General features: G+C 44.0%; 1 protein-coding gene across 15 annotated transcripts in view; it reads right to left on the bottom strand.

Annotated features, from left to right (window-relative positions):
* The window catches only part of GRB10 (growth factor receptor bound protein 10), a 286718-nt gene that overhangs the window by 143892 nt on the left and 118940 nt on the right, over window positions 1-23886 (bottom strand). For 9 of the 15 annotated variants that reach the window (XM_075586488.1, XM_075586487.1, XM_075586486.1 and 6 more), the window contains one exon: window positions 5688-5819. The exons of 4 other annotated variants lie outside the window; for them this stretch is intronic. In XM_075586488.1, the coding sequence (XP_075442603.1) occupies window positions 5688-5819 (132 nt within the window). Of the gene's footprint in view, window positions 1-5687; window positions 5820-6314; window positions 6360-23886 lie in introns of those variants that run through there. 2 more of the 15 variants (XM_075586485.1, XM_075586495.1) reach the window with 2 other exon arrangements.

A 23886-nucleotide genomic window follows, 5' to 3' on the forward strand; every position in this document is an offset into this window, starting at 1 on the left:
TGAAACATGCAAATGTACCCTAAATTATAAAACGATTAAAAGTTTAAGTTAGCTGGCCGAGTTACTTTTTATTTTTATTTTTTTTACACCAGTATGTGTTGCTTTGAGGCTCTACACCACGAATGGCTGCAAGATATCAAACTAGAGAGACTAAAGATAAAATTCAACAACCACCACATTTTCAACATCTGAGGCGCTTCCACAATAAACTGGTAAACAAGAAAAAAAAAAAAAAAAAAAACCTGAACCAGTTTATTAGACAGAGAACTCCTTTGCATATGATGCACTTAAAAGCTGCAATTTGAGTATGTGGGAGGTGCAACATTATCCTCTGTTTGCACTTCGTTTAGAAAACTCAAACATGTAAAAGATTCTTACACAGATCTGGGATTTTGCCATTCCACTACAAAGAAGCTCTGAAACATCTATATGCATTGGGATGATGATGGGGGGGGGGGGGGGGGTGGGGGGCATTTTTAGGGTGGGGAGCAGAGGGGGGGGGGGGGGTTATAATATATGTATGTATGTATGTATGTCTTTATTTGTATAGCGCCATAAAATGTACATAGCGCTTCACAGTAGTAATACATGTCATATAAATAACAAATATAAATAACAGATCATGGGAATAAGTGCTTCAGACATACTGTAAAAGTAACATTAAGGAAGGAGTCCCTGCTCCGAGGAGCTTACAATCTAAGTATATATAACAAAAACAAATATATATATATATATATATATATATATATATTTATTTATTTTCTTTTAAACCACACCCATATTTCTAATCAGGAATATTCACATTTTTAGCTGGAACATAAAATTAAGATTTTCTTGGTGTGACTGTTATTTAACATTTATCTAATAATGATATGTATAAGGCTAAGTCCATAGTGACTTTAGCCGTGCGGAGGCGCGCTAAGACTGAGGGAAAGCGAGTGCTTTCCCTGGCCTTAGTTTGTGCGCCGTCCAGGGGCGGGCCAGTGACGTCACGGAACTGGTTCGCCATTATTCAGCGGGCGAACCGCTTACGTGACCAGCCCTGCGCTCCCATGAGCGCCGAAACTTTAAACTGACATGTCTGCTACGCCTGCAGAAGCGTGCGCGAGCCCCTGCTAAAGCCGCTCTCATTGCGGCTGCAGGGGCTCACGGCAGAGCGTCAGCGCGGGTCAGCGCCATGCCCGCGGCCTAAAGTGTCAAACTGGAGCATTGCTCAAACACTAGAGAAAATGTCAACCTTTTGCCAGTCAGTCAATGTATCAAGGGGTGACCGTTACATAGTAGATTAGGTTGAAAAAAGACATACGTCCATCAAGTTCAACCTATGCTAAATTTAGACAACAGATACTTTACCTATATCTATACTTATTGATCCAGAGTATCCAGACATGATTTTTGCGGCGAGGTTATGCGTTAGATGAGTCAGCACATTTAGGTGGTATTTGCCTCTGCTCCAAAGAGATCTGAGCCAAATTTAGGTAGCAAGATTAAAAAAAACAAAAACGAAAAACTCCTGCTTCTGTCAATGCTCGCAAATTGCACCATTTTATTCTACATATCCCCCTACGTGTTTATAGCAAATACAATTTTCAAAATATTACAAAATAAAAAAAAGCGAGCACGACCGAACAAACCCAATTAAAAAACATTCATTTTTCTAACTACCTCAGGTGCCACATACCAACGAAAGCCAACCATCAGTTCAAGAGTCCAAAGAAGTTAAATGTCTAAACAGATTTATGATAGTTTTCCTTCTAAACAGATGAAGTTTCAAGCTGCATATAGCAGATCAACATTACAAAGTAACATTGCAAAATTATCCTGCAGAAGTTGTACCTTATGCTACAAAGTTATCTTGCCACTAGTTTGGGCCTTAAGGTGCAAGGACTTTAGAAAGGGCCTAGACATGCCCTGTACCAATAACTACACTTCCATCCCATTTTAACAAGAAATTACCAACAAAGCCTAAACAAGTCAAATTATTAGCCTTCTTTGCCAACATGTCTGCCAGTTACTACAGTTGAAGTTTCATATTAAGGTACTGCATTAAATAAAGTTATTTCTGTGTTAACACTTCTCCACCCCCCCCCCCCCACACCCAATCGCAGATGGGACCATGTGTGGAAATCTACATATGTTACCAAGTGTATGGTGCGTTACCCGTCAGGCTCACAGGAGGCCTGAACCTCCGCTACTGGGAGCCTGGGGTATATCCTGGAACTTACTACAGGCATACCCCGGTTTAAGGACACTCACTTTAAGTACACTCGCGAGTAAGTACATCTCGCTCAATAGGCAAACAGCAGCTCACGCATGCGCCTGTCAGCACGTCTTGAACAGCAATACTGGCTCCCTACCTCTACCGAAGCTGTGCGCAAGCGGGGAGACAATAGAGCCTGTTACACATGTGTTATTTACATCAGTTATGCACGTATATGACGATTGCAGTACAGTACATGCATCGATAAGTGGGAAAAAGGTAGTGCTTCACTTTAAGTACATTTTCGCTTTGCATACATGCTCCGGTCCCATTGCGTACATTAATGCGGGGTATGCCTGTACTTACAGCGCCACCACCTGTGCAGGGATTCTTGTGTGTAGAATAACCCCTGACACAGGAACCACATACAGTATGTATTTACACAAGGGTATGGGTAAAACTGTTTACTACATGCAACTAAATTATAACACATCACAATATAACATCTATAGCATCACAGCAGTGTCACCCTTTAACCTGGCCTCACTGGGCCTCAACCCACCAGCAACCACCCAAGTGTCTCAAAAGTCCCACAACCCCACCCAAGTGTGGAACAGCGCTGCCCACTAATTTGAGATGTGTAGTTGGTGCACTTGTTGACTTGATGGTACCTGCCGGGTGTGTTCACACCCAGGCACGCAGATGCTGTACTTGGCTGAGGGATCCAAAAGCATGATCCACAATGCTTCCGCTCTTAACACGTGGGGTGGCGTCCCACCAGACAATCCCACCAGGAAGATGCTCTATGTTGAGCGATAGTCTGCGTCCAGACAATCGGGGCTGCACAGCAGGTGAACTGTGTCCCTGAGCTCAACATACAACTAAAAAGGGGCAGAGTCGCTACCTAGGGCCTGTTCCTGTCACAACCACAATCTGGGTTGTCTCAGGGCCTATTTGGGACCTATGGGGGTAACCTTGCCTAGTATAGTGGCTACTGCTCCCTACACACGCCCTTCCCTAACCTGCTCCCGGCTCTGACTATCTAGCATGTGTAATGCACAACAACGTATCCATCTCTGCAGGGAAGTCTCTAAGCCTATTGGCTCCCTGGCATCAAGTGGTTTAGCAGCCCCAGTGGCTGCTCGGTGTTGTAGTCCTTTGCAGAGGTCTTTTCTATTGGGGCCACGTGCATGATTGCAACTGCACATGCGCGAATCTGTAAATGCCGCCGCAGGCTCTGTCTGCGCATGCACCGACTGGGGATATCCCTGCGCTACAGAGCACCACCTCTGCCCATCTGCAATCTCGTTAATGGGTGCCGCAACTCTGCTGTGCATGCGAACGCTTTAAAGATGGCGGCGCCTGGCTGTTGCTGCCGGGAGCCCCCAGCGACGCCCTCGCAGCTCCCCGGCACAGCACAGGGGTCCCCCCCTAAGCAGAGGTAAGGGCCCAGGGGGAACCCTGCTACATCTGTATATTGAAAAGATCACAATCCGGAAAACAAATACGTGAATTAGGCCATAAACCTCAGTGTTTTTAGGCTGTGCCAAAATTGAAAGTATTGTTAAAAAGCCTTTGCGGCAAATTTTTTTGTTTGTTTTTTTTAAATCCAAATAAGGTATTTGGTGTAACATTTGGCCAAAATGCCCCCCCTGATAAATAAGTGCCAAGAACTGGACATTCACTTGGAACAATGCCACAAAAAGCCAAAGTTCTCCCCAAACAGAACGAAAAAAATAAAGTTACAACCTTCAAATTCTCAGAAAAGAAACTCAAGAGTAGAAACATTTTGACTTTTGACAAAAAAAAAAAATTTGTTTACAACCAATAGCCCTAACAAAAAATAGGATATCCCAATAGCAGTTAAAGATGCTGATAGTTTTCCAAAAGAACCAGGATAATGCCACACTTCTCTACAATAGCTGACGTCGCTTCAAGCGTTCCAACAAATCCCATTTTAATAAGGATCACCAAGGCACAAAAGCAAAATGACCAATTATATAGGAACACTAAAAATGTTTGTGTTTTTGAACCCAATTGATGAAATGTTAAAATAATGAAAGTTAATGTATTTCTTCATATATACCAACGAAGCATAATCCTCCAAGGACTCCATGCTTAGAGATTTCTTTTCAATCAAATATCCCTAGGCTAATCCCTATCCAGACTATGAAACACGTAAAAGTACGCCACCATACAATGCACCTTAAAAAATACAATACAAATCTATGAGGAACCAACATTCTACAACTCACTAGTTAAAGCTGCAGTTCAGTCTTTTTTTTTTTTTACTTCTATAGTTGCAATCTCTAATTACCTAAAGAACTGTATAGCTGCCAGTCAATTCGTTCTCCATGTATTGATAGGCGAAATTTGGTGACATAATTAGAGCTGGCATATGTTTTTATTTGCTTTCGTCAGTCAGTGGAAGCTCATGAATATTCATGAGCACTGCTGCACTGACATGTGCTAGAGGGAGGGCAGGGCTGACAAAGGGGTGTGCCAGGGCTTGTGACAGGACATGAAGGGGCAGTGCCTTAGCAAATGGCTGTTAAAATAGAATACAAGACAATTGGTCTTTCAAAGTTGTTGTTTTTTAAAACAGAAAATGCTAAAAGTATTTTTTCTTACTACAGAACTGATTTATTAAAAAAAAAACCACACATGCAGGTTATTGACTGAACTGCAGCTTTAACCTAAAGAGCACAATGAATCTAATGGTGGTATTCACAGAATAAACAAACACTTTTCCCTGTGTGAGGCTGCAATGACAGCCATTACGGTTTCTTTGAAAGACTTGCATATTTCAGATGAGCAGCTATGGAATTTCAAGACTGCATTCTAGTAGATGGTGGAATTCTTGGAACAGTTTGCTGGAAACGCTGTAGTAAAAAACAGTGAATTGATGTAAACATGGTATTGCCACAAATTCTACCAACGCATAGAGATTATATTCTTAGGAGACAACTTCAGTCTGAAAAACCATTGGAGATTGCATTAGATGCTTCAGGAGCATCAATTTACTAGTTAACTTTTTTTGGTTAGCCACTGCACGGCGATGTAAATGGTTACAGCAAATAAAGATCAAGCATATTGAACTAAAGTAAAAAACACCAAGACTTAAACTTGAAAATAAGAATTTCTATTCCCACTGCCTTTTACGCATTCTTTTGCTTCAATGTTACAGAAGGGTGAGTCATCACAGATCATTTTAGTTGAAGTGCATGGATTCCATCACCTTTCTCCACTGAAAACCTACATTACAGCGATATTTCCCATGTGACGGAAAAAAGGTATAGCCGTGTCTCAAGAATTAGAGAGGGTCTCTAAGAACTGTAATCTGTGAGTACACGTAACACCTAATATTTTCTGGACTGAGCAGAAGAAAGACTTCCATTTCTGAAAAGAACGCTCGCGTAGGAGTACTACATTTCCAGGCTACAGAAAATAAGGTATCACAAATTGCTGATTGAACATACACTATTACCTTTCCATCAGAGAGTGGCAAACCAACAATTTCACCTGTTGTCAAAGAAGGATTTTCATGTGTTGCTTTGGTTGACAATTCCATAGTAGTTGAATCTGCTGGCTGTTCAATGGGTTTATCCACATCAGATACCTAAATGCAAACAGAGCCAGCGAGGATCTTAGTGAAGTGTGTAATTCATAATATTAAAAACCCTATTGGTGCAGCCGGCTTTAGTTTAAAAAAAAAAAAAAAGTTAAATCTTAAATTAAAAACCTAGAATCTAATTGATTGAATCCAATTATTAGATTCATAAATAAAAATGTAAAAATACGGTTTGTAATCAATTTAGAAAACTAAATAAAAATGTGTTTGAAGGTGCAGATTTATGTAGAAAATATGTCAAAGGTTCAAAAGCTAAATCAGAGGGATCATCCTTAAACGTTAACGTATGTTTCCGGTTACTGCATATATGTGATGAATAGAGATGTCCCAAAGATAAACAGTTGTGAAATGCGGCCTATTTTTCCAGCAATTGTGATGAATGCATTCAATTTAGCTTTGTCAGATTTTCCTTGAAATTTCAAAAAAGCATTTTGCATAAAGTGTGCCCAAAAATTAAAGTGTAATTGGAAGTATATAACACACCTGTGTGCGCAGCTGCCATTTGTGGTTATACGAGTGTAGGATCATGCTGCTTGGTAAGTAGTCTGAGGGAGTTGCAATGGAAAAAAAGCAAAACATCTTTTTATTTTTATTTTTTAAAGTTGTAGGTCTTAGTTTGTCAATTCTACCTATAGTTATGATAGTGCTAGTTATATATAGTTACGTTTACTTAAATTCATAGTTCTGTTTTTGTTACAGTTTCTCAGACAAGTTAATCATTCTAGTTATATAGTTTGTTAGTTCTATTGTTTTATTTTGTTGTATAGCTTAAGATCTATCCTTTGTTATATAGTTAGTTTATAGAGCCACGCAGAGGACAGGTAGACCACGACAGCACTCGTAAGCTCCTGAAACGTGGACAGTTTTATTTCATTTAACAATTTTGTATTTTTGATTGGCGTTAAAAAGTATTATTTTAATTGGTGTTCCTTGAAAAAATTTTAAAAATATTACACAGTACATATTATAGTTTAGTTTCTTAATTCTACTTTTACGTACTTTTATTTCATATAATATTTTTTTTTATATATTTAAAATCTTTTTTTAAATTTCATTATGGGGTAGAGGAGCGATGGGCGAGTAAGAGAGGAGCAAGGGGCAAGTAAGGAGAGAGGAGAGGATGAGGCAGTTGAGATATGGGTGGATGGTGGGCAGGGGGAGGGTGGCATGGGCACTCCTGTGCTCTGCTTTAAGATTAAGTGGCAATGGGAGGCACAAACCAGTACTGCCTCCAGCGAGACTGACCACCACGTTCACAGCATGATTGAGCAGGGCACTTCCAATTCATTACCCCCAAGCCTATCCAACATGCCTTCAGTCTGCTACAGCTGTTAGTCTGGGAGGAGTACCACCAGACACTGGAAGAGGTTTCCCAGTCAACTTTATTACTAAAAATTCAGTGTCTCGGTGTCGATTGCAGCCACAGACTGAGTGTGAGATGCCTGCATTAATCTATACAAATCATAGAAGGGCTTAGACTGGTGGTGAGTGTTGCTGCTAGTGCAATCTGTTGAGGAGGAAAGCACAGAGGGTGTAGTTCAGGAGGGACCAGGTCAGACCAGTAGCTAGTGAGGGGGACTAGTGGTCATCATTGGCCTGGCTAGGGGAAGGATCATGATTGGCAGCCGATAGTGGCAGGAGGAAACATTGGCAGCACATGAATTACAGGCATGTTGCCTGCAAGTTACATTCAATTGCACCCTCGCTCCTCATCTAAAAACCTTTACTGATCTTATATCTTGCAGTATCCTTCCTCTGCTAAACTACTAAAAACACAAATGCATGTCTATTTATCTCCCATATTACTACATTTTAGCCTTCAATTCACACCTCTCCCATTTCATTATTTTCAAGATGCTGCTGCTCAACTCCTCTCCCCACCTTCTAGACTACAACAATGACCCTCCTTTCCATTATCCCTATACATCTGCATCTCAACTTAGACCTCATTACAACCCCCACTTGCCTCTTTCTTGGCTGATCTTTGCACTTCTATCTCTATAGTTCTAAAACCGTTTCGCCTCATCCCCCCCTAATCTCCATGACCCTTAACCACAGAACATTAGTTAGAACATGCCCTTTCCATTCTCTAATTCTGACTGTTCATGATACAGGTCATTGCTGTTGCCGACTTACAGCAAGTGCCTCACCAATAGCCAAAGATTGCTTGGTAGTCTATGGTCCATAGGATCCCTAAAAGATGCTCCATTGTCCAGGCGATATCACAGCATTTCGAAAACAAACGTAGCAATAGCTGCATCTACCTTCGGTGGGATTACTTAATCTCTTGTATCCTCTGAATAAATATTTTCCAAAATATACCCAGTCATTGCTGATCTATCCAGCAATGCCCATTCTGTCTTCACAATGTCCTTTATAGCACTTAAAAGGGAACGTTCTACTTGCTTTCCTTGATCTTAGAAAAGCCTGGACCAGGAGTCCCAGTTCCCTCCCTGTATCCTTAAACTCATTTTAGAATGAGGATGATATTATCTATGGCCTCAATTTTAAAAGGAACTCATGTCTGATTGGGCTTCCTTCGCCAAAGAAGAATATTCCCCAAGTTGTGAAACAGACGCTTGCTCTGAGCAAGCAATTACATTTTCAGGCAGTAGGTCTACTCAAGTCTGACCTGTGATGTCTCTAAAGTCCCTTGAAATTATAATTGGTCAGAGGAATGCATAAGCAAAGTCTTTGTCCAGTCGATGAAACCAGACAAAGTTGCAGATTTTCTCATGCGACATTTTGTATGCAATCAGGGCAAAATTTCTTGGGTTAGGTAGCTACTAGATTAACCTTGCAGTCTTCACAAAATCTAGGCAGCTTTCCTAGGTTTAACAACCTGAGCACCTTGGAGGCTGGTCAGCTTTGGAGGTGCCTTCTAACTGCGAAAAGAGCCAACATGCTGCTACTCACTTCCACTAGGGAACAATATCTTCCCTTAAAGTGCCCCTTTAAAAACTGGCATAAAGATCCAATTTCCTCCCTGGTATAGGTCCTTGGTAGTAATGTTAAGGATTGAATTAGCATGTTGCTGAAAACTATATACGGTTGTGACATCAGTTGGTATCAGTATGCAGCATCATGACAATCTGCCTCCGAACTCCCCAGGAGAACACCATGCAGGCCATAGAGAAAGAGGAGATCCAGGGGGAAGACGCTTCTGTGCTCGATTGGCATAGGCAGTTTACCCTGGCGGCTACAAAGTGACCATTCAGGTAAGGGGAAGGCATGTGCCCAAGAGGACGGAATGAAAGAGCCGCCCAAGGAAAAAAAGAAAAAACGTGCCAAACAAATAGACTGGTATGGAACCTACCAACGTCCTTCCCTCGGCTAAGGTAGGACAAGAATAACTGACCTGAGATGGGAGACAAACCCCATATATAGTGCAATTTAGGACGTGCATGTCCTACCTGAGCTGATGTGGGAGGTAAACCCATTATTATGGCTGCTGGTAAATGTGTTTTCCTTCTATGGCATTCTGCTGTACTCCAGCCACCATGGATAAGAATTTTTTTTTTTTTTTTTTTTTTTTTAAAGAAAAACTTTTTTGCTTCAACAATTGTATTCTTTTAAAACGCAATGCCTTGGCTTAGAAACGTTTAATGAGTCGCGCACCTTTTCAATGGTATCACTGGAAGTGTTGCACTGAAAAGGATTCTTCTACAACGTCTACTAAAGTACTGTGCCATGATCCAGCAGTTTGATTCTACTTTTGCAAGTGTAAAATCTATTGCTTGGCCAATGAATTTTTTTTTTACCACATCCTACACCAGGCATATCAAACATGCCGCATGCGGCCCGCAACGGATATTTTTGCGGACCGCTCACAACCAGCGCGGTGGTCGTGTGTGTCGGCGAGCGCCGTGGGCGGCGGTTAAAAGTTTTGGCCGCGGGAGAAGCAGAGCGCAGGTGTGGGGGAAGCGAGTAGCACGGGCGGAAGTAAAATCTGGCCTGCAGGGGCTGGAGGCGTACGGTGGCCGGGTGCAGTCAATCTGCACTCGTGCCGTGTGTGGGAGGACACGGGGGCGGAGTCAAAACCCTGGCGGAGATACTGCATTTTCCTTGAAGCCTGGTAAACCGTGTGTGTGTGTGTGTGTGTGTGTGTGTGTGTGTGTGTGTGTGTGTGTGTGTGTGTGTGTGTGTGTGTGTGTGTGTGTGTGTGTGTGTGTGAGAGAGAGAGAGAGAGAGAGAGAGAGAGAGAGAGTCAGGGAGAGGGAGAGAGAGAGTGTGTCAGGGAGAGGGAGAGAGAGAGAGTGTCAGGGAGAGGGAGAGAGAGAGAGAGAGTGTCAGGGAGAGGGAGAGAGAGAGTGTGTCAGGGAGAGGGAGAGAGAGAGAGAGAGAGAGAGAGAGAGAGAGAGAGAGAGTCAGGGAGAGAGAGAGAGAGAGAGAGAGTCAGGGAGAGAGAGAGAGAGAGAGAGAGAGAGAGAGTCAGGGAGAGAGAGAGAGAGAAGAGAGAGAGAGAGAGAGAGAGAGAGAGAGAGAGAGAGAGAGAGAGAGAGAGAGAGAGAGAGAGAGAGAGAGAGAGAGAGAGAGTGTCAGGGAGAGGGAGAGAGTCAGGGAGAGGCAGAGAGAGAGTCAGGGAGAGCCTCCCTCCCCCTCGCCTCTCTGTCTCTCGTTTTTATCTTAACTGCCGTATACCTACACCGAAATAACCTATTCTGCTTTCTTCCGATCTGACTCAAGTTTCTCACGGGGGACATCGGAAGACAGGTAGGAAACACCTCCCCTACAGTATAGTACCTTGAGGGACTACGGATCAGAGATTCCAGGCGGATTGCTGCTTTGGAAATCAAGAGGGGCATCCTGACACTGGTTAATGGATTCAGAAGTCAATCACATCTGGGTGTTTTTTTTTTTTCGTTTTGTGAGGCACACACACACACACACCTTTTCAAAATAAACCTACGTTTCTATGAAAATTTAATTTTTTTTTTTTTTGCGGCCCACCTAGACTTAAACCTTGTTTATTTGGCCCTTGTTAGCATTTGAGTTTGACATGCTTGTCCTACACGATATGTTTTAGTGCCGCTAGCCCTTTTTTGGCCATTTAAAATATGTAAACTTGGAAAGAAGCTGCAGAAGAACCTTGTTGGATCTGTGGGGGAGGGGGGAGTAATCTAATAGCCAAACATTTGCTATATTTTTTAGGTACTTGGTGTTAGTCTAACAGTTTATTTTTTATTTATATTTTAAAACTTCTGGATTCTCTCAAATACATAATCAATATGGTGCACGTGTTTTGCTTTAAGCAGTACCTGCTTTCCTATGAGCAAGCTGTTTAAGTATCTATGGTTAAAAACTAGAACCAATACAACTCCATCGCTTGTGACTGGGCAATGTAGTTGAAGGTAACAAATGACTTAAGAACCAGTCCAAGTTGCCGTGTCTCTCTCCCCCGCTTTAATATGTGCATCAATACAATGCACACAATAATTATTTAGCCAATTTGTCAAATGATTCAGTTTGCCTGTGATCGATCGAAGATTCAGGTCGGGGGTTCACGAAATGGCTGCAGAGGAGTATTGACTCTGTATATGTGACTTTGTAAATGGTTGTTATAGAAACAAAAGCTGGATACATACAAAATGTAATTGAGTGGTTTTAAAAACAGAAAATGCTTCAAGTATTATCCCATAGAACATGATAGATAGATAGATAGATAGATAGATAGATAGATAGATAGATAGATAGATAGATAGATAGATAGATAGATAGATAGATAGATAGATAGATAGATAGATAGATAGATAGATATAGAACACAACAGAGAACATATCCTTATAATCAAGCACACAGGCATACCAAACTGGAATAACAAATTAGTATAGAAATAAAAACAGGGGGAGAAATATAAGAGGGGGACTCACAACTGACAATATAAGTATACCATTAGGGCAAAGGCACATAAATTGGTTACAAAGAATCACCAGTAAATAAAGGCACTGAATTACCTAGAAGACCATGCTCTAATATATGGTTCTCCATTTTTCTGTCTTATTCTCTTCTATGATATATATCTTGGACCAGCATCCTTCTCTGGGCAACCGGTCACGTGATTCCAGCTTTGAGAATATTCCACAAGATCGCCTTTTAGGATGCTAATACACTGTTGATGTTCCTCTTCCTTTGGGCTACCTACCGTGTGACTTCGCCCTTCAGGGCGCTAATACAGCTTACCAACCTTGAAGTTTATCATCCTTGATGTGAATTATGAAAACTGATGCTATCAAGAACTTTGTTCAACAACACTTTATTTGGTTACTGCATCTGCCCTTATTCAGGACATGACTAAAAAATATGTTAATAGAAAGAAAAGAGAGTATAAGCCTTTTATTTTTTAACATCTCGTTTGGTGTGATTTTGAACATGTGCTTTTTTGGCTCTTTGACCATAAAGTATTTTACTTAATGATGGATGTCCTAGTACACTTTATTGAATGAGCCCCTTATTATATCACCATCATGATAATCTGTGCTTTCACTATATATTTGTCAATTAGTGGCCAATTGTGCTCTCTTTTTTTTTTTATCAGGTCTTCTATGTAATTCAGTTTGGAGCATATGTTAGCATAATTTGGGGCTTTTTTCAACTTTGTATTTAGTGCCTTTTGCATAGTAGGCGCTGTATGTCACAGCGCTACTGCGCGATCGATTTTTGGCGCTATTACTTTTTTTTCCTCATTATGTTTTACTTGGCTGTCTGCTCTACTATCACTATTTTCCTGGCAGCATTGCATACATTTTTGTAACCTCAGTCCTCCTATGTCTCCCATTATCAGACCGGAGGATAATGACGTCATGACGCCGATCCTCCCTCCCCTTCATTGCTATTATGCTCAGGTGTTTTCTATGCGATTTTTGGCGCAAAAGGAGAAAATTTAAAACAACTTACCGTAATTTTCTTTTCCTGGAACCATGGCAGTGGGCACATAGGCATTAGACATACACAGGGAGGGTAACTATGTGCCCACTGCCATGGTTCCAGGAAAAGAAAATTACGGTAAGTTGTTTTAAATTTTCTCCTTTCCTGATCACCCTGGCAGTGGGCACCTTTGGGACATACCCAAGCAGTGACAATTTTAGGGAGGGATACATCAGAAATAAACACCACCAGTCAATGCCTTTATCAGTTTGATCTTTATTATTACACTTTACACTTTATTTCACTACAGGTTGTAACACTCTACGACCAAAGCTTGCGTCAGCTGATGATTGTACGTCTAGTCTGTAGTATTTCAAGAATGTATTGAATGAGGACCAGACTGCCGCTTTGCATATCTGTCCTGGTGTAGCCTGGGCTTTAAATGCCCATGATGTAGACATGGCCCTTGTAGAATGAGCTTTAATGTTCAAAGGTTTATCTTGTCCTTTGCTTTCATAAGCTTTTTTAATACAAGACACTATCCACTGGGAAATTGTTGTCTTTGATGCTGCTTGACCTTTCTTTGGTCCCTCTGGTATGATGAATAGTCTGTCTGACTTTCTGATATCTCGCATCCTTTCCATGTACACTTTTAGACATCTTACCACGTCTAATCTGTGTAGGTCTTTCTTCTTTCTTATTATTTGGTTCTGGACAGAATGACGGAATCACAATTTCTTGATTCATATGGAACTGTGATACAACCTTTGGCAGGAATTGATGCACTGGTCTGAGAACTGCCTTGTCTTGATGTATGACTAGGCTGATAAAGCCTGTAGTTCTCCCACTCTCCTTGCTGAGGTGATTGCGATCAAAAACGCCATCTTCCATCATAACCATTTTAAGCCTATCTCCTGTATAGGTTCAAACGGAGCTGCCGTTAGTACATCCAATACTAGAGACAAGTCCCATGTAGGTACCCTGTTCTTGATTTGAGGCCTTAATCTTTTAACTGCCTGCAAGAACCTGATGATTAATCTTTCCATTGCCAGATTTCTTTCCAATAAGGCTGATAGCTCATTGAAAGTACAGGTTTCTGCACTAAGACGGAGACCTCTCTCAAATCCCTTTTGCAGGAACTCTACTATTGATACAATACTAGGTGAAAGGAAATTTAGTTTTTCTTTTTCACACCAAATCGCGAAAGCAAAGCCAGATTCTATGGTAGACCTTTGATGTGGAACCTTTCCTTGCTTGTAAAAGGGTATGGATTGTTTTTTCTGAACAACCCTTCAGTCTCAATGTTTCCCGCTCAATCGCCATGCCGTCAAGGCCCATTGTTTGGCGTTCGGATGACATATTGGCCCCTGTCGCATCAGTCCTTTGCGATCTCGTATGTGCCATGGTGTATCTACTGCCATATTTACCAAGTGTGTGAACCAAAGCCTTCTTGCTACTATGGTGCTACGAATATCACCTCTGCTTGGTCTTCCCTGATTTTCCTGATCGCTTTTGGAATTAGGGGAATTGGAGGGAAGAGGTATGCCAACTTGAAGTCCCATTTGAAACAGAGCATCTGTACCTTATGCGCTTGGATGAAACTGTCTCGCACAGTAGTTCCTTACCTTGCGGTTCTGATGTGTCGCTATGAGATCTATGTCTGGCTGACCCCATCGCTCTACCAGTTCTTGAACCACCTGTGGGTCTAATGCCCATTCTCCTGGGTGTATGATGTTGCGACTTAGAAAGTCTGCTGTGACATTTTCCAGTCCTGGGATATGTATGGCTGTAACTTCCGACAAGTGGAGCTCTGCCCAAAAGAGGATTTCTGCTGTGAGGTTCATCAGCTTTCTGGTACTGGTTCCTCCTTGTTTGGCTATATACTTGACAACTGACCTGTTGTCTGATTCTTTTATATAGCCACCATTTATTTGGTCTTGGAAAGTTTCTAGGGCCCTTTGTACTGCTTTTAGTTACAGCAGATTTGATGGAAGATGCTTTTCCTGGTTTGTCCAGGTTCCTTGCACCAATGTTTCTCCCATTTGGGCGCTCCAACCTGCGTTGCTCGCATCTGTTGTAATTCTTACCCACTGTACTGGGTGTAGTGTTTGTCCTTTTCCTAGGTTTCGGGTATCTTCCCACCACTTTAATTCCTGTTTTGTGTGTGGGTGTAACAAGATTCTGTCTTGTGTTTTTGCGTGTGCACCGCACAAGGAAATAAACTTATTTGTCTATTCTGCAAAATATAACCTCAGACTTGTGTTTTTATTCACAACTTTTCACAGAATTTTCCCAGGAGCTTCATGCATTCTTCTGCTGAAGTTCTGGCAGCTTTCCTGAGCTTCTTTGTTTGTATGGCTATGTCTTGCCTCTTTGCGTCTGGCAGTCTCACTTCTCCTTTTGCCGTATCGAATTCTACCCCCAGAAATCTTAACAGTTGAGTGGGCACGAGATGACTCTTGTCTCTGTTTATTAACCAACCGTGGTGTTCCAGGAAGGTTATTACCATCTTCTGGTCTTGTTGGAGTTTCTCCACTCTTTGATTTTACCAGGATGTCGTCCAGGTATGGGTATATTTCTACCCCTCTTTCTCTCATTTCTGCCACTAGAGGGGCTAGAACCTTTGTAAACGTCCTTGGGGAAAAAGCCAGACCAAATGGCAGTGCTGTGTACTGATAATGATCTTGATTTACTGCAAACCTTAGAAATCTTGGTGTCCCTCTGCTATGGGCACATGTAGATAAGCGTCTTTTAAGTCTATCGCCACCATCCAGTCTCCTGGTTGTACTTCTTGAATAATCAGGTTCAACGATGCCATCTTGAATTTTCTTATTTTCAAGAATGAATTTACCTTTCTTAGGTCTAGGATTGCTCTGTAATCCCCTGTATGTTTCTTTACTAGAAATATTCTGGAATAAATTCCACTTCCTCTGTCTTCCTGAGGTACCTTCCTTATTACTTCCGCTTGTAATAACTTCTTTAATGCTGAATTCATTTGCCTTCTTTTTTCCTTGGACTGTATCCATGTTATTACGCCCATATTTCTTCTTGGCATCTCTCTGAATTCTATACTGTACCCCTGACGAATGGTTTCTAATACCCAATTGTCCTGTATTGTTTGGGCCCATGTTGCAGAAAACTGCTTCAGTCGCCCTCCTACTGGCAACTGCTGGGCCCTCTGACCTTCATGTGAACTTGTTCTTTGAAATTGATCCTCTTCCTCTGGCGCCACGAAAAAGCCGGTTCTGGCCGCCCCTCCATGTTTGTCTTGGAAATGACCTGCCAGGTCTATATGCCTTTGCTTCCTTATACTGGATTCTATTAGCCTGTTGGAAACCGAATCTTCTGGTCCTGTTTTCCTGAGGTAAAAAAGTGCTCTTACCTCTTGATGCTTTTGTTATTATGGCATCCAGTTTGTTGCCGAAGAGGAATTCACCTTCAAATGGTAGTCCACATAAGCTGTTCTTTGATGCTGTGTCAGCCATCCACTGTCTGAGCCATAAAGCCCTTCTTGCTGATACCGCTAGCGCCATAGATTTAGCTGCTAATTTTACCGCATCCAAAGAGGCCTCTGCTATGCAGTCTGTTGCCCACTTTACTTCGGACAGTGCCTTCAGAATAGCACTTCATTTTACACCCTTGTCTATTGCCTCTTCTATGTTTGCAATCCACACTCGCATAGCCCTTGCTGCTGACCTTGTTGCTATGGCTGGTTTGTAGGATGTTCCTGCTGTAACGTATGCTTTCTTCAATACATAATCCATCTTCCTATCCATAGCGTCCTTTAATGACGCAGCTTCCTCTATTGGGATTGTGGTCTTTTTCACTATTCTGGATATAGCAGTATCCACCTTTGGGCTGACATCCCAAAATTTTACCTCCTCTTGTGGGAATGGATACATCTTCCCAAACCTTTTAGGCGTAAATACTCTTGCGTCTGGTCGCGCCAACTCCACCTGAATGAGGTCTTCAATTACTTGATGAATAGGAAAGACTCTACTTTCTCTTTGTCTTGCCCCAAAAAGTTTATCCTTCATGTGGGTTAACTCCTCAGTATCCTCTAATTCCTTTTTTTGTAACTTAAATTTTATTAGTTTATAATTTTATAATATTATACAATACAATACATTACAAAATACATTATGTCATGGTGATTCTCAGTGTATCTGGAAGTATAACGTTACTAAAATCAATGGAATAGAACTTTATCTGTGGTCAGACTGGTGGGCCTAAAGGGGTATCGAGACACGGCTCGCTTTCCGGGGTCCATATTATGGTGTCAAACCCCCCTTCTAATCGGGGGGGACCAGGTGTAAAAGCTCAGTCACCGAATCATTAACCGCCCGACCGACTAGTCGGCTGACACACGACTCATCCAGACGACGTATACATAAACAGGTAGACAACTACATGGGTAGACAAACAAACGTGAAGACCGACAAACAATCAACCATACGGATGGACAAACCGGTAGACAAACATTGATCCAAGAGGAAGAGGGGGGGAGGGGAGGGGAAGAGGGGGTTGGGATGGATGCTAGTGATCGTGAGTGTGTCTCAGAGTTGTTACGCTGCCTCTCTAGGTATGTTACCTGTTTGAGATATAATCATCTTATGCCGAGCATGGGTGTAGCACACCTCTCCCAAGGAGAACGGACTTGGAAACTATCATAGCCAGATTGATGCCATTTCTAACCCCGGGATGTCTGTCTGTGCCAACCAAGGTGTCCAGACTTTTAGATAATTGTCGCCAGTGTCGTTAACCAGACTCGTTAACTTTTCCATCTGGCAGATAAACCAAATACGATTCCGAATTTTTGGGATGGTTGGTATGTCTGAGCTTTTCCATAGTGCTGCGATCTCACACCGCGTTGCGAGTGCAAAGTGAGCAATAAGTTTATTATGAGCTTTAGAGAGACCCGCTAGTGGTCTGTTCAAGAGAAACAGCCACGGATCTGGGGGAATAGTGAGATCAAACAGTCTCTGTATCCAAAGTCTAATTGTCTCCCAGAATGAGGAGATCCGCAGGCAAGACCACAGCATATGTAGCAGGTCTGCTGATCCTCCACATTGGCGCGGGCACAGCGGGGAGGATCCCGGCACGAACCTTGATAATTTTAGTGGGGTAAGGTACCATCGCATCAGGACCTTATATGCGTTTTCCTTGAGGGTGGTACATATGGAGCACTTTGCTGTGGCTAGAAAAATAGCACTCCAGTCCTCGTCTTCCAGACATTCTCCGATGTCTGTTTCCCAACGCGATCTAAATGAGGGTATCTCATGGGCTTGTTTGCTAGAACTGATCACTTCGCTGTATAGCTGCGAGGTAAGTCCCTTTGTGTCGGTCTCTGCCAGACAGAGCTTTTCGAAGGATGTCAATTGTGGGTACGGGGCAGATTTGTTATAGAACGCCCTGATCTGGAGGTATCTAAAGAATTCTGAGTGGGGGATCTTTTTCTAATCTGATGTGATCAAACGTCTTAACTTTTCTGTCATGGCCTTCCAGATCTTTAATCCGATTATAACCTTTCTTTTTCCAAATTGAGATATTACCGACCGATAGGCCCGGCACGAACTCGGAATTGTTCCACAGGGGTGACATTGTGTGACATTGCGTGTCGTTGTGAGGGAATGTTTAAATTTTGTGGCCTCCCAGATTGACAATGAGTTGGTCATTGAGGATAGCGGCACATTGGCGCCTTTTTGCACCATTTTGGGGAGCCAGATTAGATTACGTAATTCTATAGGTTCACAGGCTGCGCTCTCTAATTCGACCCATCTCTTAGATCTCGGGTCAGACTGCCATTGCACAATTTGGCTCAACTGTGCCGCTTTGTAATATGATAACAGGCAGGGTACCGCTAGACCCCCAGCCAAGACCGGCCTTTTCATATTAATTTTGCTGACTCTTGGTTTTTTACCTCCCCATATAAATTTGGAGATGTCGGATTGAAGTGAGTGCAGGTCCTTCAATCTGAGTGGCACTGAGAAAGTTTGGAATTGATATAAAATACGGGGGAGTAAGTTCATTTTAACACTATGGATTCTTCCTATCCAGGAGATCCTTTTAGATGTCCACTTTTGTAGGTCTGATTTTAGGGTCCGGATTAGGTTGGGGTAATTTGCGTCGTATATTTCTTTGACGTTTCTGGTGATGTGGACACCTAGATATTTTATAGATTTGTGTTGCCAGTGAAATTTAAAGTTTAGTTTTAATAGTTTTTCTATATGGCTGGGGAGATTGACATTGAGAGCCTCAGATTTGGATTGATTGATTTTGAAGCCGGAAATTTTAGAAAACCTGTTTAGCAGGTCAAATAAGTTCGGTAGTGAGGTGAGGGGTTTCGTGATCATCAAGAGGATGTCATCTGCGTACAGGGCCGCTTTATGGGTTTGGGAGTATGCGTTTAACCCTGAGATGTCAGGGTTTCCTCTGATTTGCGCCGCCAGGGGTTCGATACAGAGGGCGAATAGGAGGGGAGATAATGGGCAACCCTGTCTCGTACCACTCCTAATTTGGAAGGGCCGAGAGGGGTAGCCTTGGTGTACAACCCTGGCTGTGGGGTTAGAGTACAGCGATAGAATCGCATCACTCACCCGATCTCCAAAGCCAAATGCCGCAAGCGTCTCCTTTAGGTAGGGCCAGTCTATCCTATCGAAAGCCTTTTCGGCGTCCAGACTTAACAACATACTTTGAGCAGTGTCAATAGTGGCCAAATCTATCAGATCTATAAATCGACGGGTATTATCTGCGGCTTGTCGGCCCTTGATAAATCCGACCTGATCTGGATGTATGAGTCTGGGTAGGATAAGACATATTCTATTGGCCAATAACTTTGCATATAGCTTGATATCCGTATTGATTAGTGATATGGGCCTGTAACTTTTGCAGTCTAGTGGGTCTTTCCCTGGTTTCGGGATGATTGATATAGACGCCTGTAACATCTCCTTGGGGATGGGGGCTCCCGCTAAAATAGCGTTGAATACTTGGAGCAACCTTGGGGCAAGTAATTTGATAAATTTCTTGTAGTATAACCCTGAGAAGCCGTCCGGCCCCGGTGCCTTTGAAGGTTTAAATTCCGTAATGGCCTGTGTCAACTCCTCGTGTGTGAAGTCGGCATTTAGGGAGGCTCGGTCTGATTCTGTCAATCTCACCAGGTTGGAGCTAGCCAGGAAATCTCTTAGCTTACTGCTCGTGCTAGGATTATGTGCCACTTTCTCACCATTATAGTGTCTCATAGAAGGAGCCGAATTCATCTACTATTTTCTGTGGGTTTGAAGTAGGGATACCAGATTTTAAGCGTAAAGCTTGGATGTTGTATTTAGTTTGCCTGTCTTTCAGCATGCGGGCCAGCATCGCATCCGGCCTGTTTGCTTTTTCGTAAAATTTCCTCTTTGACCAACTCAATGAATTATCAGCCTTGGAGGTCAGTATCATGTTTAATTCAATTTTAGTGTCTTTTACCTCTTGTAGGGTTTGCGGGACTAGTTTCTTTTTATGTTTGGCGGAGAGAGTTTGTAGTTTAGTTTGGAGTGTGACAATTTTTGCCTCTCTCTCTTTTTTTCGTCTAGCCGTGATATTTATGAGGGTACCTCGGAGAGTCGCTTTATGCGCCTCCCAGAGGACCAGATGTGAGGAGACAGAGCCGGCATTTACTTTGAAAAATTGGTCTCTCTCATTACCCACAGTATCACAGATCTCTGGAATTTTTAGAATGGATTCATTAAGCTTCCAGTTCGTTCCTGGTCTACCCGTTTGAATATTGTTGCACCGGAGCTCTATGGGTGCGTGGTCAGACCATGAAATATCATGGATCTCCGCTTGGGTGACCTTGGGGACCAGGTGACAGGACACTGCGAAGTAATCAATCCTACTGTATGAGCAATGTGGGTGCGAGAAGAATGTGTAATTCCTATCTGCTGGATGTAGCTCTCTCCAAATGTCTATTAATTGGTTACATTTGAGACCTCTTCGTAGGGATATACCTGCTCCTTTATTGTGTAGGGTAGCTCCACCTGATCTATCCATGTGAGGTTATAGGACCATATTAAAATCTCCTGCTAAGACCACGCTTCCCTGCGCAACCGAGTTTAGGATTCTAAAGAATTTCTCGAAGAAGATTGCACTCTTTTCGCAGGGGGCATATATACAGGCGATTGTGATCTTCTGTCCCCTAATAGTTCCTACTATTATAATAAATCTGCCATCGTTATCCCGTTTGGTTATCAGGCCTTCGAAAGGGATGCTATTACGGAATAGGATGGCAACTCCACGCTTTTTGACTTCAGCAGAGGCCGAAAAAACCTGGGAGAAGTCTTTATCAAGATATTTGGGGGTATTGGTTTTGCTGAAATGTGTCTCCTGTAGGAGCAACACATCTGCATGTTTTCTTTTATAATCTGTGAAGGCTAGTTTGCGTTTAGTGGGGTTGTTAAAGCCCTGCACATTGTGAGATATAAAAGTCAACGCCATTTATTGCTGTGTGTGACTACGCGCATCATTATGTTGCTTGACTTACCCGTGGCTTCCATGTGTAGGGCCGGACGATCACTGCCTTCAGGGCGCTTATTCGTAGATAGGTATTTGAGGGAAGGGTAAGGAGGGAGTGGGAGGCAACGGGGAGGGAGGGGGAGGGGAGGGGGGGACTGGGAGTAGCACGAGGGTCAACAACAAGGGGATTGGGTTCACGACACATAACAACAGATACTCTAATGTACAAAAAACAAATAGGAACATGAAGACAAGAGCCCACTCCGGGAGCCCCCGGGAGTGGCCCTTGCGCCCAAGGGATGGGTCCTTTGGCCCAGACTGACGACGGGATCTCCCCTGCCTGCTGGGTCCTGGCTTCCCTGGGACTTGTTTGTGACCCCTATTCTGTAGGGATCGTAGCGGAGGACACATACACGCCGATCAGGGAACTGTCCTGCCGGCACATCTCCTTTAAACAGACAACAGTTAAATAACAGTATAACTTATAACTTTAGCAATAAAAAAACTCTCATTTACATAACATCCACCTAAAGAGTTTCTCCCAAAACTCCACCTCTCCCTACTCCTCCTGTTTTTGCCCTCTATGTGAGTATAGGTTGTAAGGAGCACCGTGCCCCCCCAAAGGGTTCCTATTGTGTGGTCCTCGTAGCGCCAATCCCGACCACTCTTGTTGGTGAGGAGTTCAGAGGACCGGCTACCTAATTTTCATTATCCTCATATGTGAATGTCTACTCTCTATATGGTAGGGTGCCGGACTCCCCTCCTTTAAGTGCCTCTGTGTTTTAATGTGTGGGTGGTGAACGTTTAATGTGCTGGTGGTCTGCATGTATTGTAACCATATAGCGGCATCCAAGAAGGCGGAGGGGCCACTGGCGCACATGACGCTGACGTTAGTCGACTACATGCAGACCTATCTCCCTATGGTGGTCCATGTTCCCATGTGGGGTCAAGCAGGAGGCAGCCACCGATTCCCCAACCCTCGGATGGCCCCGGCATGCATTTGCACCCCCCCTCCCCCGCCCACCAGCCCACTCCGTCAGCACTCTAAGGTCAAGGCCCCGCTCCCTCCCTCAGCGCTCCTGCATTGCCGACAGGCGGGGCGCCGACATACACCGACCGCGATATGCGGTCTGCAGGGAACGGGAGACGGAGCGGGGGGTGGTCGGGATCGGGAGGCCTGAACGGCAGGGGGGCGTGGCCTGAGCGGAGGGACCCGCTACTCTCCCCCTCCTCCACCTTTCACGGACTTGGGCTGCTGATCACAAGCAACACACATATTCAATCACACATGCAGGCATTCTCACACACACACAGGTTCTCTCACATACCCACAGGCACTCTCATACATACACAGACACAGGCACTCTCACACACACACAAACACAGGCTCCCTCACATACCCACAGGCACTCTTACATATATACAGGTATTCTCATATACACACATACCCACACACATATACACGCGCACACACACAGACAAAGGCATGCACTCACGCACTCAGGCACACACACACAGGCATCTAGACATCCAGACACATATACAGATAGGCATCCCTGTTCCTCCGCTTCCCCCCCTCCCCTATGGCCCTCAGCCACATCGCGCGACGTGCCGGGGCCAGGGAATACAAATCTCCTGCGTCCCCCAGTGGTCGACGCGTCACCGCAGTCAGCTGCGCAGTCGAAGGGGATTGGGACCGGCCCGGAAGGGTTCCCCTGCTGCGGGTCCCATCTCGTTCTGCTCTCCGGACCGGCCCACCCTGACGTCATTATCACGCCCACCCTGACGTCACCATACAGCTTCTCCTGACCCTGGACGTGTCCCATCGCCGGGTGCGCCGCCTGGTGTGTCTGGCTGCTAGGTCTCGCCGGTTCAGGGACATATTTGGGCCGGGGGGGTGGGGGGAGTTTGGGTGCTGGGGAGACTCCGTTGGCGCCATCTAGGGCTTCGGCTACGTCATCGCCCGGTGCCGTCGCCGCTGTGTCCCTCTGCACATGCGTCCCACTTCAAGTCTCGCGGGAGCCAATGACGTCATCGAGGCATCCCGCGAAGAACAGGGCTGCTCCCGCTCGCCTCGGGGAAGGAGCAGGAGAAGATGGCTGCCCCTCAAAAAAAGTGAGTAGACCTGCGGGGGCTGAAAGTTTTCTTAATCTCCGTGGGGGGGTCGATGGGGGTTCCCGGACAAGCACCCCTTAGCTAGGGCCTTCCAGAGAATCCTGCTGGGGAGTTTGGGGGAGAATGTAGATGTTTATTGGGGTGGTATAGCAGAGTCTGTGGAGCTCGGCGGTTCCTCCACAACTCTAGCTGCGGATCGTAGGCTCCCAGCTGCGCGCCATGAGGTTGAGGGGGCGCCATCTTCAGCAGCTACAAGGTGAGGGGGGCTTTGCGGGGAGCCAAGGACCTTACGGAGGAATCCCTCTCCATCCTCCACATGTTTCAGTGTGTGTGCAACACCGTTTTTCACAACCAGAACTGCACATGGGAACAGCCATCTATAGCGCACTTCTTTGTCCCGGAGCGCTCTAGTTATGGGGGCCATTGCCTTTCTTTTTGCCAGGGTAGCTGGGGACAAATCTTGGTATACTTGGAATTTGATGTGTTCAAACTCCACTGTTTATCTCTCTGGCGATTCTGCATGTTTGTTCTTTTGTCCGATAGCAGTGGAACCGCATAACGATGTCTCTGGGGGGTCCCCCTGCTG

The sequence above is a fragment of the Ascaphus truei genome, chromosome 2 (genome assembly GCF_040206685.1).
Source record: "Ascaphus truei isolate aAscTru1 chromosome 2, aAscTru1.hap1, whole genome shotgun sequence".
NCBI lineage: Eukaryota > Metazoa > Chordata > Amphibia > Anura > Ascaphidae > Ascaphus > Ascaphus truei.